This window comes from Talpa europaea (genome assembly GCF_964194135.1).
Source record: "Talpa europaea genome assembly, chromosome: 4".
NCBI classification, from domain to species: domain Eukaryota; kingdom Metazoa; phylum Chordata; class Mammalia; order Eulipotyphla; family Talpidae; genus Talpa; species Talpa europaea.
This window is the reverse complement of record NC_140070.1, coordinates 80,259,989-80,277,404: the sequence shown is the minus strand read 5'-3', so window position 1 is coordinate 80,277,404 and position 17,416 is coordinate 80,259,989. Positions and strand designations below refer to the sequence as shown.

Below are 17,416 nucleotides of genomic sequence, written 5' to 3'. Positions count from 1 at the left end.
AGATGTGCTGACCATGTTGGGCCACATTTGTATTTCTGTCTTGTGTCTTTCTGTGCAAAAGGAATTTTCTATGAGATTGAAAATATTATGTTCATGATGCTGAGGGCAAATCCTAAAGAAAATTGTGAGTTAGGAGACTGTCATTCTAATACCTGTGTGTTTTATTTGGATCCCATTCCCACAGGTCATATTTCTAGGCAGCTGTCTAAAAATTTCAAAATAAATGCATCCAGTAATAGATAATATTCATTTAAGGTATCATATACCTGAAAACATTTTCATTCAAGAAACAAACGTTCTCTAATACTTGAGTTTCAGACTCTGGCAAAGATAGTGAAGGAAATAATTTTGGGCAAAAGTCTACCCTAATTTTTCAAAAAGCACCTCTTTAGGCAGCTGGTTTTCTGCTTCAGCTATTCATTTCAGAAGACCCTAACAGTGTCTTTGACCACTGGACCCAAACATCTGCTGCTAGAAACAAGTCATAAATGCCTTATTTATAGGTATTCAGTAGATACCAGATTTATGCCAGTCATTTACAGTGTGGTCTGAACTGGGGTAACTGAACTATTTTTCACTTGGCTCATACTTTCATAGAAAAAAAAAAAAGAATGACCTAGAGTAAACAGGTGTCCTTTCCTTTTAAAACTACATTCCAAAACAGTTGTCTTTGTGGGATTTAGTGGGGGGACTTGAAGGATGCTTGTTACTATGAAAATAGATAAAAGGAAGCACCAAAACTAATTAATTCCGAGGAATTGGGATAGTTGATCCATGTCTGGAAGTGCATTAGTCTTCAATAGCCTGTAGGTTTTTTTGGCTAGTGGCCTACAAAATCAGAGAAGGCAGCCAATGTAAGAAACAAAATTAAGTGTGAATTTGTCTAGAGCTCCAGTATGTTGCTTATTAGGATATAGAGTTGGACAAGACCTCTGAGATAATCAAGTCAAAATTCTTCACTTTCACGGGAGGAAGCTCAGGGCCACAAGATCCAGTAACTTATCCAGACTCCTGTGACTAGTTTTGGTTATGTCCTCTTTCCCATTCCAGTTCTCTTTCAAATGTTCCCTTTCCATCTGGGCAGGCTTAGAAACAAGAAAACAATAATTTAAGAAGGCAATTTCAGTTCATATTTTTAAGGAGGTAATAATGGTAGCTTCTAACCTATTATTTTCTGAATATTAGCTTCTTGGAGAATTAAGACTATCTAGCCCTATCAATAAAGCATGGGGCTCTCTATTTACCATTGTCCTTACATTTTTTTCTCCCAACTAGTTATGAGTTGAGTTTAAAGACAGACTATGACTTTGATATTCGTGGCTCTGCATCTTGGCCCAAGTACTGAGACAGAATAGGAGTTAATTGACAATTCAATGAATAACAGATAAATTTTAAAAGTGAAATCATACCCTAAGTCTAGTAACTGGATTATAGAAACATACCAGAAATTTACATCAGAAACTGTTGCTTCATTCAAAGTAGTCAGTTTGAGCGAGAACACATACCCTTATGATGTGATCATTGCTTGAAACATTTTGGGAATGCAAATTTTGAAATTCACTTTAAGCCCGTGGCACAGTTTCTTTTTTGAACATCCTTGAAACTGGAAAATTTTCATCCTTGGAGGGAATTAGTTTGATTTTTTTCAATGACCATAATCATTTAGGGGAAACTGTGCTCAAAAATAGCTAGTCATGTTAAGTAACATTATTTTTGGTTTGCATTTCCTTAGTGTTAAAAAAGCAAACAGAATCTCAAGGTGTTACTGTGTTATGAAAAATTGGCTCTGCTTAACAGTTCCAAAACAGGATTTCCAGAAAAATGGTAGATAATTGTATTATATATCCAACTTGCTAATAAGACTGATACATTTTTAGGTGTAAAATTCAGTTTTATACACACACACACACACACACACACAAATGACACTATATTATTTAATAACACCTCCAATTTATGTTTACATTTCTAGTTTTTTAATTTTATAAATAAGTTTAGATTATCCTTATCCTTAGTTATCATGTGATACTATGGGCTTCTGATTATTCAATAAAAATAATTACCAATAAAGCCTTGTTTTCTTTAGTCTATTTTCATATATTTTTGTAGTCAGAAATAGCTTCCAATTTCACCTCTGTCATTTACTACTTAGATAATCCTAACAAATTAAATCAGTCTTTGCACATATAGATTTGGAGTAATTATTCTAACAAAATATTTAAGCATGTATGAGTTAAGGAAGATAAAATACATGAAAGGTCTTATCTTTCTTTCTCGTCCTGGCCCATCCTCCCTTAACATGATCCTTCCTCCTCCAAATGGACTAAGGATCAGAATTTCACATCTCTCTGAGATATTTTAAATAATCTATTGTTCAAGTAAATTCAGAAAAATATAATCAAAGGCAGAGTACTGTGTTTAAGACTTTACACTTTTGGAACATTCATCCAGGCTTGTGGGCCTTCCTTCAGCCTCCAGCCATGTTTTTGAACATGAAAGAATTTTTGCCTTTAGAGAAGATATAGTTAGTACATTTTTTTAAAAAGTTGTTTCCAAAAATCCAATGATTCATTAAAATACTTTTGTTTCCGTAGGAAAAAAGTTTCCACATATGCACAGTAATCATTTGGCATTTTGTAGGCTTAAGCCTTGGGGAGTTAGTGGTATTTGGCTCCTGACATGGAAGTCTCTCTCTTGTCAGACAAATCCTTTCCCCTGAACATTCCTGTGAGAGTTTGTTTCTGCCGTGCGGATGGTAGCCAGTGAGGTGGTTGGGTATGGTTTGCACTGCTAAGGCTGACTCCTTGACACTGTTCATTGGCTTTACTTTTCAACTATTAACTCCTTCATTGTTTCACCTAAGTCGAGGATCATTTCACCTGAGGAATATCATTACTCTATGGTGGGGGATGAGTCAATCAATGCACATTAAATAAACTCTTAGGCTTTGAAATCCCTTTCAATGAGTTTTTTATTTTGTTAACAATTCTTCAAGGTTTCTTAAGAAAAGCATGACCATTTCTAAGAGATTTGGATAATTTTAGGGAGCGATTGTGCTTTTTGAGATAATATGAACTTGATTGCCTTTTGGACCTTGATGTCTAGGTTCTAACAATTAGAGGTTTATTCTCAAAGTTTTGAATTTTCTATATTATTCTCAAGAGAGAATATCATTCTAGGGAAGCTTTATTCCGAATGAATATGGGAATACAGAATATGGCAAAAGTGCACATGAATAGTATATTTAGCTTTTTTTTAAAAAAAGATTTATTTTTATTTATACAAGAACGGGGTACAGGCCAGAGGTATGGGAGGGTGAGAGGATTCAGCAGACAGAGTAAGGAGCAGAACAGGTAGATGGACCAAAGACACTGCTGAGGGGAGGAGTGGGTGAGACAGGAGAAGTCTGCTGTGCCATGTGGGTACTTCCCTTGCCTGCTAGGAATTGAACCCGCGCTGCAGAGGCTGCGGACAGCTCCACAGTTCTGCGCTCAACCTGCTATGCCACCGGGGAGGCCCGGTATATTTAGTTTTAAAAAAGGCAAAGCATGCTTTACAGTTAAGAAAGTAGTTGAACCTTAAGAGTTAATGGAGAAAAATATTAGGATGGTGTGAATATCAGCATGTGAATCAATTACTGTTTACATTTTGCCTTTGTGCTTTCTTTACACCCACACTTCATATTTTCAAAATGTATGCAAATTCAGTGTTAGTTTTTTAAGAGCTATCAGGTCATTTGTATACATTAGAATTTTTATCAGTGATGTTGAATGTGAGACTACAAATGTATATGTGAAAGCATATGAGAATATGTGTATGTATCTGTATGTGTTGTAAATATAAATAACTTGGCTCACTATAATTAGTGAAAATTGATCCAACTATATCAAGTGCAAGAAGGGATGATAGATATGCCTGTGTCCTGCCCATTGGTAGCTCGCATAGCCTGTGTTTTATTTTATTTGAGAGTTCCCAAGAAAATGTATTTAATGACTTAAAGAGCAACCTTAAAGAACTGGGAGAAATGAAAAACACATGATTTATAAGTATTTCCCAAAAATATTTAAATAGAAGTGTCAATATAGTTTTATATAATAATAGGTATTCACATATCAAAAAGTTATATTTTCAAATATGCTTATATAAATGTAGATATGCATATATGTATAAAAGGCTGATATTGATATCTATTACCTATCATTTCTTTTCATATATTGGAAAGTATATAATTTTTAGATCATTTACTAATATCTATTTGAAAATTGGTGAAAAAAGAATAACATGAAATTGTGTAGTATTTAGAATCCTGAATAAATTAAATAATCTATAGATTAAATTCAAATTTGACATAGTTTTCAAATCTTTTACACATATATAACTTTAATTAATTTATTTCTTCTAAGAATTAATTGCTAATTGGGATAAAATAAAACATGCCTTTCTTTGGGTAATTAACACAGCAGGACTCTTTCATTTAAAGAATACATGTTAAAATTAAACAAATGAAAATATTAGAGGCAAAGTCACACTGTCACATTCTGATGTTGAGCTAGACGTTAACAGAAAAAAATCAGTTTCATAGATTATAATGAATATTTGTGGACAGTGAAGCCACTGTGTCTATCAGTTCTGATTTCATTCCATATACTTTCTAATATGCCTAAGTACTCAGCAGTGTGTATGAAAATGATATAACTTTGGGTAAATGTACATGTACACAGAGAAACACTACTGTGATTTTATGAATAATTCCCAATATTCATTTAATCATAGGAAATATAGCTACTCAGTCATTATAGTCACTTATTTATCAGCCAGGCATATTCACCCATCAGGAATGAATTATCTATCCCTCGACAAGTTATAATCACACTGACACACATTTTAAAGAAAAAGCAGTACACGTGCTTATAAATAACAGCTCCTAAATAATAACTAGCAGTTTGTAACATGCCTGAACATTTCAGGATAGACCTAATAGAACAAAAACATAGTTACTGTTGAGGGGAAGGGTAAATTTTATTGAATGATACATTTATAATTTGGGGCTATAGATTTGGAAGCTAGCAATTACATTAGAAATAAATGAATAACTATAAGAAAGTGAAAATCAAAATCAACAAAAATCTATGAACCAGAGACACTTTTGGGGGGGTGGGTGGAGGGAGGGGAGGGATTAGGGTCAAAATGGGGGGGTTGAAATTGTATGGGGAATATAAAAATAAAATTTATTATAAAAAAAAAAGAAAAGAAAAAAAAAGAAATATGAGTCTGGGTTTTGTGTTTTGATATTTATAAAACTATGTGCTTACTTAGTATTCTAGAATGATTTTTTTCCTTTCCACATTCATTTCCAGCATGCATATTTTCCTCAAAATTAGAAAAATGATATGATAAAGGATGGGGTTTTTCCAGGTATACAGATAATAAAATCTCATTTCATCATTTCCATGAGTCTTATGATCATTAATTAAAATCCTCTTTTTATATAAAATTCAAAAAGAAATTGTTGATTGTGAAAATAATGCTCAATAAAAAGTTTCTGGAAATATTGAAAAGCAGGAATAAGAAAAGACAACTACAAACTTACAACCCAGAAAAACAAAGAAAAATAACAATTCAGTTCTTTCTATCCACACTAGATAACTGTGCCCTGCCTGCTTCTCACGTACACGCACATGTACCTCTGCATATTTTTTATGTGCATTTGGCGCCGATACTTATATACCCAGAGACTTTTGGCAAGTCACTTCACTTCTCTGTCCCTTACTTTCCTAATTCTAAAAATATGGATAGTAGTAACAGCCATGTTGTAGAATTCTAAAGGTTAAATAAGGTGGTAGGCATAAAGTTTTATAAGCATGCTTGGCATATATTAATTATTATTATAGCCATGTTCACAATGTAAAAATAGTCTAAAATTATCAAACCTTTTTTTGGGCCTCCCTGGTGGTACAGCGGGTTGAGCGCAGTGCTGTGAAGCTGTATGCAGCCTCTGCAGCGCCGGTTCGATTCCCGGCTGGCCAGGGAGATGCCCACATGGTGAGGCAGACCTCTCCTGTGTTGCCTGCTGCTCCCCTCAACAGTGTACTTTGGTCAATCTGCCTGTTCTGTTCACTACTCTGTCTCTGGTGAATCCTCACACTCCTCATATCTCTGTCCTGTACTCCAGCTCTTGTATGCATAAATAAATAAATCTTAAAAAAATAATCAAACCTTTTTTACTTCTATTTGAATGCCATACTTTCTATTGTTCATAATTTATATTATTTGCTGTGAACCATAATAATACCTTTTTCCCTCTTCTATGATAATGGTGGTAAGTGGAACATCTGTAAAATATGTTCCATGCAAAATGAATCTTCACACAGACTTATTTTGTCATTTTAGTTTGATTTTTGAGAAATGAGTTTGGCACATCTGCCAAGTCTTTTCATAAGATGCTACATTCCTATTTTTATTTCAGTTTATTTCATTTGTGAGAAGCTCTTTTCTTCTTTACCCCTCCCCCAGACAGTGAAGACTCCTATTTTCCTTTCCTCCCCACCCCAACTATAAGGTTGCTATACCTAAATCTTTAAATTAGAAAATAGAAAGAAAACTTGGAAGGAAATTGTCACTTAAAAATAAAATCATTGTCTTTTTGGTGGGCCTCCCCTGGTGATGCAGGTGGTTGAACACAGTGCTGTAAAGCTGTCCGCAGCCTCTGCAGCTCCGGTTCAATCCTGGCCGGCCAGGGAGATACCCACATGGTGCGGCAGACCTCTCCTGTCTCGCCCACTGTTCCCCTCAGCAGTGTATTTCAATCAGTCTGCCTGTTCTGCTCCTTGCTCTATCTCTGGTGAATCCTCTCACCCTCCCACGCATCTGGGCTGTACCCTGGTTCTTGTATGAATAAATAAATCTTTAAAAAAAATAAAATAAAATCATTGTCTTTTTGGTATATCTAGATTTTTTAAAGAACAAACCTGTCTTTTATACACTATAAATATGCCCTCAGGAAATGTTGTTTTTTTTTTTTTAAACAAAATTAGAAATAACAGACTTTTTTTTTTTAGGGTAGGAAGGAGAAAACAGACTTGGGGGAGGGGAAAGATGTAGTAAAGCAAATGAAGAAGAGTCATTATGCAAGCATATGTTAAAATTTAGATTCTTTTTTATAAGTGAAAAGTTAACTAGTGGATGCTTTCTTACAAACTGGTCTTTGATACTGTGTTTTGTTTATTCCATCCCAGAAGAAGTTAGCGGTATACAGCAAGATGCAGGACTCTCTGGAAGTCACCCTTCCCAGCAAACAAGAGGAGGAGGAGGAGGAGGAGGATGAGGAGGAGGAGGAGGAGAAAGACCAGCCTGCCGAGATGGAGTACCTTAACTCTCGCTGTGTCCTTTTCACTTATTTCCAGGGAGACATTGGGTCAGTAGTGGATGAACACTTCTCAAGAGCTTTGGGCCAAGCCAGCACCCTCCATCCAGAATCTGCCATTTCAAAAAGCAAGATGGGGCTAACCCCCCTGTGGCGAGGTAAGAATTCAAAAGTAGATGCTCTCCAGGGCACTGTCTCTGTTTCGCAACTGCCTGTACCAGGTTCCAGCTGGAGACTTGCCCCTGGAGGACGGATATCCACTTGCTCTTTAATTTTTAAGGACAGCAAGGAATTTCTTTCAGACAAACAGCTGGATCAGTTTTGTCACATGTGGAATGCAGGGTTGGAAAGGATGCAGTCACACCCCTTAAATTCCTCATGGAAAGTAGTGATGCAACTGGCCCGAGTTTATAGTGGAAGGATCAAGCTGTGAAGCACCATTCCTGAAGCCCCGATGGCCCAATTTGGATCTCTAAGTAATAGGCGTGCCGGGATCAGCTTTGAAAAATTAGCTCTTGTTCATTCCACTAGGTGCTACGTGGTGACATAGCAGAGATCTGAGTATGACCCAGGAATACAGACTTGTGTTCTCTTGATAGCTGTTGCTGTTCTGCTTTGTTGTGGTATTAACTCTGTAGTGTACAATCCAGACACGATCGACTGTATCCACAAGGTTTAGACTACTGTTTTCACCCTGGTAAAGCACAGCAGTTGATTCGGCGTCCTCTTCTTTATGTCTCTACACAGAGGTCACAGAGGAGTGTTTGAATCGGTTGTCTGGCTCACATAAAATCATTGGGTGCCACCTTGAGGAATAGTTAATTACAAGGTTAGAATAAACAGAAAATGTAATTTCAATGATTGTTTTACAGAAATGTGTATGGATGTTTCTAATGAACTTGCCTGGTTAGAAGATGCACCTAGTAAAATTGTTCTCAAAGTGTGGATTTCAGGACCTGGAAAACAGGTGTCACATGGAAGCATATTAGAAATGCAAATTCTTAGGCCACACCCCTGATCTACTGAATCAGAAACTCAGGGGTAGAGTAACCAATATTTTAACCAGCCTTCCCGGTGATTCAGATGCAGGCTCAAGTGCTGTACTAATGCAGACTGCAGGCTTCCTAACCTCAGACCCATGGAATCAGAGGCGCCAGAGGAAGGCTCTGGAAATCACAGTTTCTCAGGTGCCCCAAGTGTCCCATGGCATGGAAGGGCTGGTCACTTGGAGCAGGCCACCTGCGGTAGGGGCAGGTCAGAAGTGATGAGTGGTCCATCCCTTCTCAGCATCAGAGGGATGATTTTGCTCTGACAATGGATTGGCCCTGGCCCTGTGGAACTATTGGACTTGACCGGTCGCTACAATGCTCTTCTTTTTTGTGCCTTTCCTTCTATTACTCCTCCCTTCCCTTTCATTTCCATTCCCCCTTCCCTCCTCTCTCCCTCCCTTCTTTCTTCTTTTGAGTAAATATGAACAACACTAGGATAAAAAGGAGAAGGTGGAATACAAACTCAATTGACTAAGATCTTGGGAGAGGTGAACTGGGAAGCATGCTGCTTATTTGATTGGTAAATATTAGGAACTTCCCATAAGAACTGAAAACTTAGCCTTTTGAAGCTTCAGATGCTTATGGAATCAACTAGTGTCCCGTTTTTCAGTAACTTGTAGAGGGCGAAAATAGGAAAAACTTCAGTGAATTAGCTGGTGGATAGTTTGATATATAAAGTCTTATCAGGATAATTTGCCCTAGGAGAGTAATAAATGCCCACTTCTTTTAGCATACTGACATATGCAACCCAGAGGTCATTTAACCTGGAATAAAGGAATGAAGGTTCAAAATTATGCCTCAAAATTATGCCTATACTCTAAAGTATAGCCACAAGAGTTTTAAGTGAGGTGTCTATTTACAAAAAAAACATGTAATTCAGTCTTTTGCATAATTTCCATGACTGAATAGAGAACACCTTTGGGCAGACAACAAATTTCAGTACAGAAAGGGTGGATAACAGTAAAGTTTTAGAAATTATTGTTATAATTTTCTTGGCATAACTTAGATTGGGCCTTCAATTCTAGGCTGTTTTATTAATTGGCACAGAAGACAAATATTTATTAAGCTCTTACTTTGTGCTCTGTACTGTTTTAGACAGTGGGGCTATATTAGCAAATAGAAGAACATAAGAATCATATTCATGGAGCTTTTTAGCACATGAAAGAGTTAATAAATATATAATGAAATGCAAGGTGGTGTTTTACTCAGAATGATAATAAATGTTCTCTCAGAGACTACTACACCTGAGCATGATCTGAAGGAAATCAGAGCGTTCCTCATTTTGTGACTATCTAGGGAGGAATTGTATGATGCAGTGGGAACACCCAGGGCAAAGACGATGAGGACGGATTGAACTTGAACTCACTAAGAAGAAAAAACACTTGTGTGAGTGTGGGAAAATGAATAGCAATGGGTAGAGACCAGAGTGCTTAGAGATCTGTGTGTCAGGTTAGTTTCTCAGAGTTGCCCAGGGAAAAACAGCCTGCTCTTCATTTTCCATCTTCCTTTCCCATTAAGATGACATATATTACATACAGTTGTCTTACACCATTTCCCCTGATACTCAGGATGATGCATTTCAAAATGGAAAAGCCAGAATAAATATGAATTGAATGATTAAGTTACTTAAATGAACCAAGTATGCCACATCCTCTGGATTTGAAAACCAAGATGTCCTCCATAGATAATGTATTGGTAATAAGTTGTTTGAAATCTTTGGATATCATTTTCATATTTATAGAATAAGGTGATTGAATGAAGTGATATTGAAATTTTTTCTTTGGAAATTTCTGTGATTTCAAATGTATTTTTAAGTTTCAATTTGCAAACTGAACTTTGCCTTAGTTATTTTTAGTTGTGAATTAGTGAGTCTAGGTAAAGTTACAAAATTTGCTCAGGATTCATAGGACGTCCATAAAATGTAATTAAAAATGCATTAAATAACATCTTAGAGAGAGATAATAAATTGAGATTCCCATGTCTTATTGGGAATTTAGTATCAATTGCCAAAGCTACACACATTTGGAAAATTTAACTTTTGGATTTATGCTACTTCGGGTTCAAGTCTGGACCTTATTACTTTCTGCTTACAATGTAATCTTGGGTTAATTAGGTCAAATCTCTGAACTCAACTTCAACTGTCATCTGTGTTTATTAAGGTCCATCTCCTAGGGTTATTATAAAGAATTTTTTATAATGCATATGAATAAGTTAGAATACGGCTTGATGCAAGTCACTAAATGCAGGTCAGATGCCTTTTCTTCCTTGGCTAAGTTTCCACTCATTTGGCACATAGAAAACCAACCATTAGTCTTTATCCAGAAACAGTGTTTGATGGAAATTTGTATCTCTGGCACAAAACAGTGTTTTGGACATAGCAGGTATTCAAGGCGATTGATAATGTTGATGACCATGACAATAATACTTTATGCAGGAGCCACTGACCAGCTGTATTAAATTAAAGAGTCTAATTTATAGCATGAAGTTTTTACAGTGCTATACAAATGCTATAGTGCTACAAAGGAATTTCAAACTGAGTTATGTTTGATTGCAGAATATATTTCCATAGTAAATCTTCAGACAAAGGACAGAGTGTCAGCTAATAATGGAATAATGCTCATAATTTGAGTGTGTGTCTTGACAGAGTTAAGAAAATCCTCTTTCAGCAGCTGTTATAGAAACAATTGACACAGCATCACATCAATTACCTCTCATCCTTTCTATGTTTCAACAAGGATTAAAAAGTCCTTTGCAGTTAAGGAAACCCAAAGAATCTGTCCCTGTGTATCACCATTCAATAGAAACATAGGCTTCAAATATGTCTATGTGTCCATGCACAAGTATTATTAAAGTGTGTGTGAAAGAGAGTGAAAGGGGAGTAGTTAAGTCATAGCAAAGTACATCACTGGCTTGAAAACCATGCTGTATGATAAACTTAGTGACCTTTTTTCCTTTTTGTAGTTGCAAAGTACATATTTGTTGCTTGATTGGTCTATGTAGTGTCTGCTTGGAGCAAATCATACAGGAAAGACCTCTCAAAATGAGAACTGCAAGTAGGCAGCAAAGTGGAGAAAGGAAAAGGAGGGCCTGTATGAGGCTGGGAGGAAGAGTTGAGCCACATCTCCAGGGGACACTAGCTGTAACCCTGCTGGGAAGTTTAAAGGGAACACATGAGAGGAAAGGGCAGCCTGTCCTACACTCTGGCCTCCAGAGAGTGTGGACACCAACTCTTGAAATTCTCATTTCAGAGTGACAAGGCCTATTTTGAATAAATTGAGAGCAAAAAAATCTAGGACATTCTTTGGCCGTAATGGCAATGCCTAATTCCTGAATGACATTGGAACACTGTATCATTTCACTTTTGCCCAAAAATGGGGATTAAGGGCCTCCCCGGTGGCGCAGCGGTTGAGCGCTGGGCTGCGAAGCTGCCCGCGGCCTCTGCGGCGCTGGTTCGATCCCCGGCTGCTCCCCGGCCACCGGAGCAGGGTCCCACATGGCGCGCAGACCTCTCCTGCCGCCCGCTGCTCCCCTCAGCAGTGTACTTCGGTCCTTTTGCCTGCTCTGCTCCCTGCTCTGGCTCTGGTGAATTCTCTCACCCTCCCGCGCTTCTGACTGTGCCCAGTGCATGTATAAACAAACAAACAAATAAATAAAACATGCCTCTATTAAAAAAGAAAAAAGAAAAAAAAATTAAAAAAAAAATGGGGATTAACTAGAAGAATTAGTTTGGGAATAGAACAAATTTTTTCCCCTGAGATTAATACAAAAGTAGATATTATCTTTTAACATGGGAATTTTAAAACAATGTCTATTGTAAGAATATATTTCCTAGAGACTTTTAAGAGGACTTAAGATAGAAGTTCTACAGTACTTCACTTCCCTATTTGTCCTTTCAATATAGTTTTCATTTTTTTAAAGCAGTATAATATTTGTATTTTTAATTAAATGTTGAATTTTCTTTTGCATAAATGGTCCTTAGATTTTTTTTTTTTCAGAGACATTTAGAGTTAATATAAAAAGTATCCCAGTTACTATGAAATGTATAGAACCACCACTCAGTGTTAAACTCCTCTATGTTTCTGAGTCATATTTGTGATACAAATCACAAAGTGACATTAGTGGGCTTGCTTTGGGTGGATTGTATTGAACAAATGTATTGATTTCATTCTTTTTTATTTAGAAATAAATGTATATATATATGTAATCTTTTTTTTTTTAACCCAAATGCAAGCTGGTCCAAAGTATATTTAGATTTCTTGTAGGTATTAGGCTGTCAGTGCTAACATCATCTAACTGTGGAGTCCCAGCCCAAAGTCACCACTGAGTGTTAATATCATACAGTTGTGAATTGCCTCCACTAAACCGAAAAGTAATATAGCATGGAAATAGCTCATGCACATTTTTTTATTATCCCTTTTCATCCAACAAATATGGCTGTGATTAAGTACTGGTAAGCAAAGAGTCATGTAATGAAAAAAATTTACATACATATGAAATAAGCAGACTGATTCTCATGCATGAAACAAAGCATATCATCTGTTTCTTTGTATCAAGATTTTTTTTTAATAATCAAGATACCAAGTAGTGGTTTTGAAGTGTAGACTGTCCATAAACATATTTTTCATTCAATATTGTTTCATTTACTTGTAAAATGCAACATTGTTTTTGAAAAGAGCTGCATAGATCTCTGCAAACTCTATATTAATCTCAGGAGACATTCTGACTAGGAAAATATTAAGTTACTTCTAATTTTATTTTTCCCTGAGGCATTTTAAAGCTTTGTTCAATCTTTATGGAGTGCAGTTTTAAAAATAGATTTCCACTTTCAATGATAATGTGTTCACTAATCACAAAACAATACTTTATAAATAGGATAATATTTTTGGTAAGAAATTTGTTCGTTATTCACATTTGTCATGCATATCCAGAATACTTAGGTATATATAAGATCGAGTCCATGTACAAACAAATGGAAAAAAAATAAAAAGGAAAGCATCCAGGGAAATGGCATATGACATTTTAATGAGGGATTTTAATAAGGGTACTATCTCTGGCACACACCTGTGGGTTGATTTCAGCAGGTTTTGTAGTAGGATTCTGGTCCCACCAGGAGATGGAAGTTGTGAACAGTATGAAGGGCTTGATACTGAAGACTGGATCTGTGAATCCAAGTGGCAGATTGGTGGTGGCAAAACTGCACTATGTTGTACTAAGGAACCTCTAGAAACTCACTTTTAGGTTTTAAACTTTAAATATTGGCAGCTTCTATTATATGTGTGACAGCAATCGTCTACAAATGACCCTCATTTAGGCAGCTAAAATTTTCCTCTTACAGCTTACATAATTTTCCTTCTTATCATTAGCAGCCATTTTTCATATGTCAGATGAAGACACATGTTAAATAAAACAAATTGCCCAGTGGCAAAATGTTTGACTTCAAGTGCTTTATCTGATGGTGATTGTGAAAAAACAAAGTCATTCAGTTAAAAGATTTTCAGGACTGTTGTAGACTTGAAGAGCAGTGCACACTTCCATCTTTTGTCTCTTAAAGAACATCATTTCCTAGATTTTCCCAAGGGTTTTCAGATCAATGGAGATTCTTTTGGGGAGAGACTTCAATGTGAGATTTTGAATAGCTGTGTGTTCCTAGCATGAATGGGGGGCTGATGGGGAGAGAATAGAGAAGCTGGTGTCCGCTCGTGCCACAGCCTTTAGGAAAGTGGAAAAAGGAAAAGTTTGACCACCACAATGATGTCCTAATTATATTAGTCAAATTATTAAGCGTGGGGTGGTTCAAATTACATAAACTTTCCCCGGCAAGGAAACCACCCTGGCGATTTCTGAAGCAAGAACATGGATATGTCGGACTTCTGAGCATTTTTATTTCAGAGTACTTCTTCAGCTATCCTTTTTCTAATGGAAAGGTCGAGTCAGGTTCTTTTCTGTGGAACCCACTATAATCTCTTCTAATATATGCATGACTAATGTGATTAACAATCTTATCTTCATCTATAGGTAAAAATAATTCATGGGTCATAGAATGGTAAAATGTCATATGGAGCCATAAGACATTTGGAATTAAATGAACACACATGCCTCATATGTAGTGAGAAACTGAGAAAGGAACTGAGCCACAGGAAATTTAGACAGATCCATTTGGAGTCACAAAATGAGGCAGAGTAAGAGCCAGGGGCTAGGTCTCTGGCTGAATTCTCTAGACTCCCAATCCAGTACTCTCTCACACCACACTGAGAACACTTTGATATAGTTGGAGGTATTGATCTTTCAGACAGATCTGAATATATCACTCCCTAGATGAAAACTTTAGAACTCTCTAGACCTCCTCCGGTCACAGCCCACATTCAGTGCATAGCTGGCAAAGCCACACCCTGCCCGGTTCCTCCTTTGATTGTAATCTCTCTTTTTTTTGAGTGTACTCTCTGGTGTGTGCGTGTGTTTATGAGTGTGTATATGATTTGGCACCTTTTTTCACATATTTTTTCATTTGCCTAAAATACTTCTCTTTACTTGTTCACAAGACTAGCCTTACTCAACTTTTCCATTTATTTATTACTTTTTCAAGACTGATTTATGCCCTGTCTATGCTGCCCCTTAGGAAAGCTCCTAGCATATCAAATGAAATTTGTCTTTTTACTTATCCAGCCTCCTATATTGTGATTGAAAGTGACATCTGTCTGGTCATTCCTGCCTTCCTATGTTTTGGACATAGTTGGTCATCTATAATATTTTGATGATGAAGTGGAAAATTTAATTGAAACAGAGTCAGGAAGGGCTTATCTTCTTGTTTATCTCTTAAGCATTATTCCTTGATAATGTTTCTTCTCCAAACACTTCCTGAAACCCATGAGCTCTAATTGAAGCTCCTACCCCTTAACGATTGACCAAGTTCTTGCTGTTCAGGTTGTGGTTACAATTGTGCCCTCTAGTGGCTCACTTGTGAAGAATGTAAGATACCCAGGTAGGCTACCTGTCCGGGCGGCCCAACCTACTACCTCAGCCAGGAAGTCTTGGGCTTAGTCCCAGACCAATTTCCACATCTCAAACAAAGGGGTAAAAACAATTACCTCCTAGGACTGGAGTGAAATTGATCATTCATTCAACACCCTAGCTTAGTTTTGGACAGTTGATTCCAGCAATTTTATGGTAACTAATTCTTCTCAGTCCAGAGACTACAAGATCTCTACCAAAAAAGAAAACCCCTTGGAATACACTCTTTTTGATGGAAAATGAGTGTTGGTGAATATAGTTATGATCTTTTCATTACTTTTCAACAGTCAAATGTTTATCTTGAATGAAAATTGTACTTAAATTTTAAAAGAAATTGTTAAACATCATTTCTACCCACCAGAACACATGTGCTTGCTTTCTTTACCTGCACTATTCATACCTAGAGCACAAGCTTTCTTTACCTGTGAAGCAGGTACTTACAACCTCTGCTCAGATCTGATAACATCAAGGCACCCAAGGGGAATGAAGCTTTTCAATCCCAGACTTGCAAACCTCAGCGTAGACTGTATATAAGTCAAGCAAACAGAGGAAGGACTCATTCAGACCTTGAACCCTGCACACTGACTTTGCAGGAGCGCAGGGCTTACCTGGTATCAGTTCACCTTTTGTGTGAGGAGAAAGAACGTGCACTCTCATTAACCTGCTAAAGATACTGAACAAGTAAAGGCAAGTCTATCACAGAACTGAATCTTATGTAAATAATTTGTTTTTCTGTCTTCTCAGACAGCTCAGCTCTCTCAAGCCAGCGGAGTAGTTTTCCAACTTCCTTTTGGACCAGCTCTTACCAGCCCCCACCTGCACCCTGTCTGGGGGGAATTCATCCTGATTTCCAGGTCACTGCACCCCCTGGCACCTTTCCTGCAGCTGACCCCAGCCCCTGGCCAGGACATGGCCTGCACCAGACTGGCCCGGCCCCTCCTCCTCCTGTGTCCGAGTCCTGGCACTATCCCTTGGCATCTCAGGTGAGCCCATCTTACAGCCACATGCATGATGTGTACCTGCGGCACCATCACCCCCACGCCCACATGCACCACCGCCACCATCACCATCACCACCACCACCGCCCTTCTGCTGGCTCTGCCCTGGACGCGTCCTACGGGCCCCTGCTGATGCCGTCAGTGCGTACAGCCAGGATTCCTGCTCCCCAGTGTGACATCACAAAGACAGATCCCACTACAGTCACCACTGCTACCTCAGCGTGGGCCGGAGCCTTTCACGGAACTGTGGATATAGTGCCAAGTGTGGGGTTTGATACAGGTGAGCTGGGGTGTTCCTACTTTCCGTAAAGTGGAAGAAAAGTCAAGAAATGTTTAAAAAATAGAGGATTTTGAATTACTTTGAAATTTACCCTTATTTTGTAAAGTCAAGCTTTGTCAACATGTTTAGAGAACCTAACCATTTTGCAATAATTCCTGCATTCCTGCAGAAACTGGTATAACTAGCTCATGAAGTACAGCCTGAGAATGATCTTGGGACTTTTCTCCCATGTCTTGTGCTAGTAATCTAGCCTAACATAAGTAATCTGGGGTACCTTTCGTTTACAAAAAATTAAGCACATTCTTTAAATCTCCCATGTCTCTATGCTCTACACTATGTGTAATGCAGAATAGAATTCAGAAATAGTAGGTTTTGGTAATTCTTCTTTCTCTCCTTTGTGTTAGGGCTTATTGGTGATTTATAGAACAAACTGTCTTCTGAAATATGATCTGTGGTCAACTTTTTTGAAGAGTTAGGAAATGTACTTCAAAACAATGGATTTCCCTTTCCTCGCCTTCCCCTTCCCTTCCTTGACCTTCCCCCCCCCCACCCCCCACTTTCCTTCATTTTCCTCTTCTTCCTCCTTTTCTGGATCCATGACCCAGTCATCTGGCAAAAGCCCCACCTCTTACTATCATCACTTTGGGGTTAGGATTTAACATATACACTTTGTGTGTGGGGGGGGAAGTGTCACAACCTATAGCATTCCCTCTGTACA

The 17,416-nt window shown here is 37.6% G+C and overlaps 1 protein-coding gene across 3 annotated transcripts in view; it reads left to right on the top strand.

Annotated features, from left to right (window-relative positions):
* VGLL3 (vestigial like family member 3) overlaps positions 1–17,416 on the top strand; it is a gene marked incomplete at both ends in the record, with an annotated part of 44,122 nt that overhangs the window by 5,045 nt on the left and 21,661 nt on the right. Inside the window, 2 exons of one of the 3 annotated variants that reach the window (XM_084231284.1) lie at positions 7,404–7,521; positions 16,165–16,698. In XM_084231284.1, coding sequence (XP_084087410.1) covers positions 7,404–7,521; positions 16,165–16,698 — 652 coding nt within the window. Of the gene's footprint in view, positions 1–7,235; positions 7,522–16,164; positions 16,699–17,416 lie in introns of all 3 variants that reach the window. The other 2 variants (XM_084231283.1, XM_084231282.1) reach the window with 2 other exon arrangements.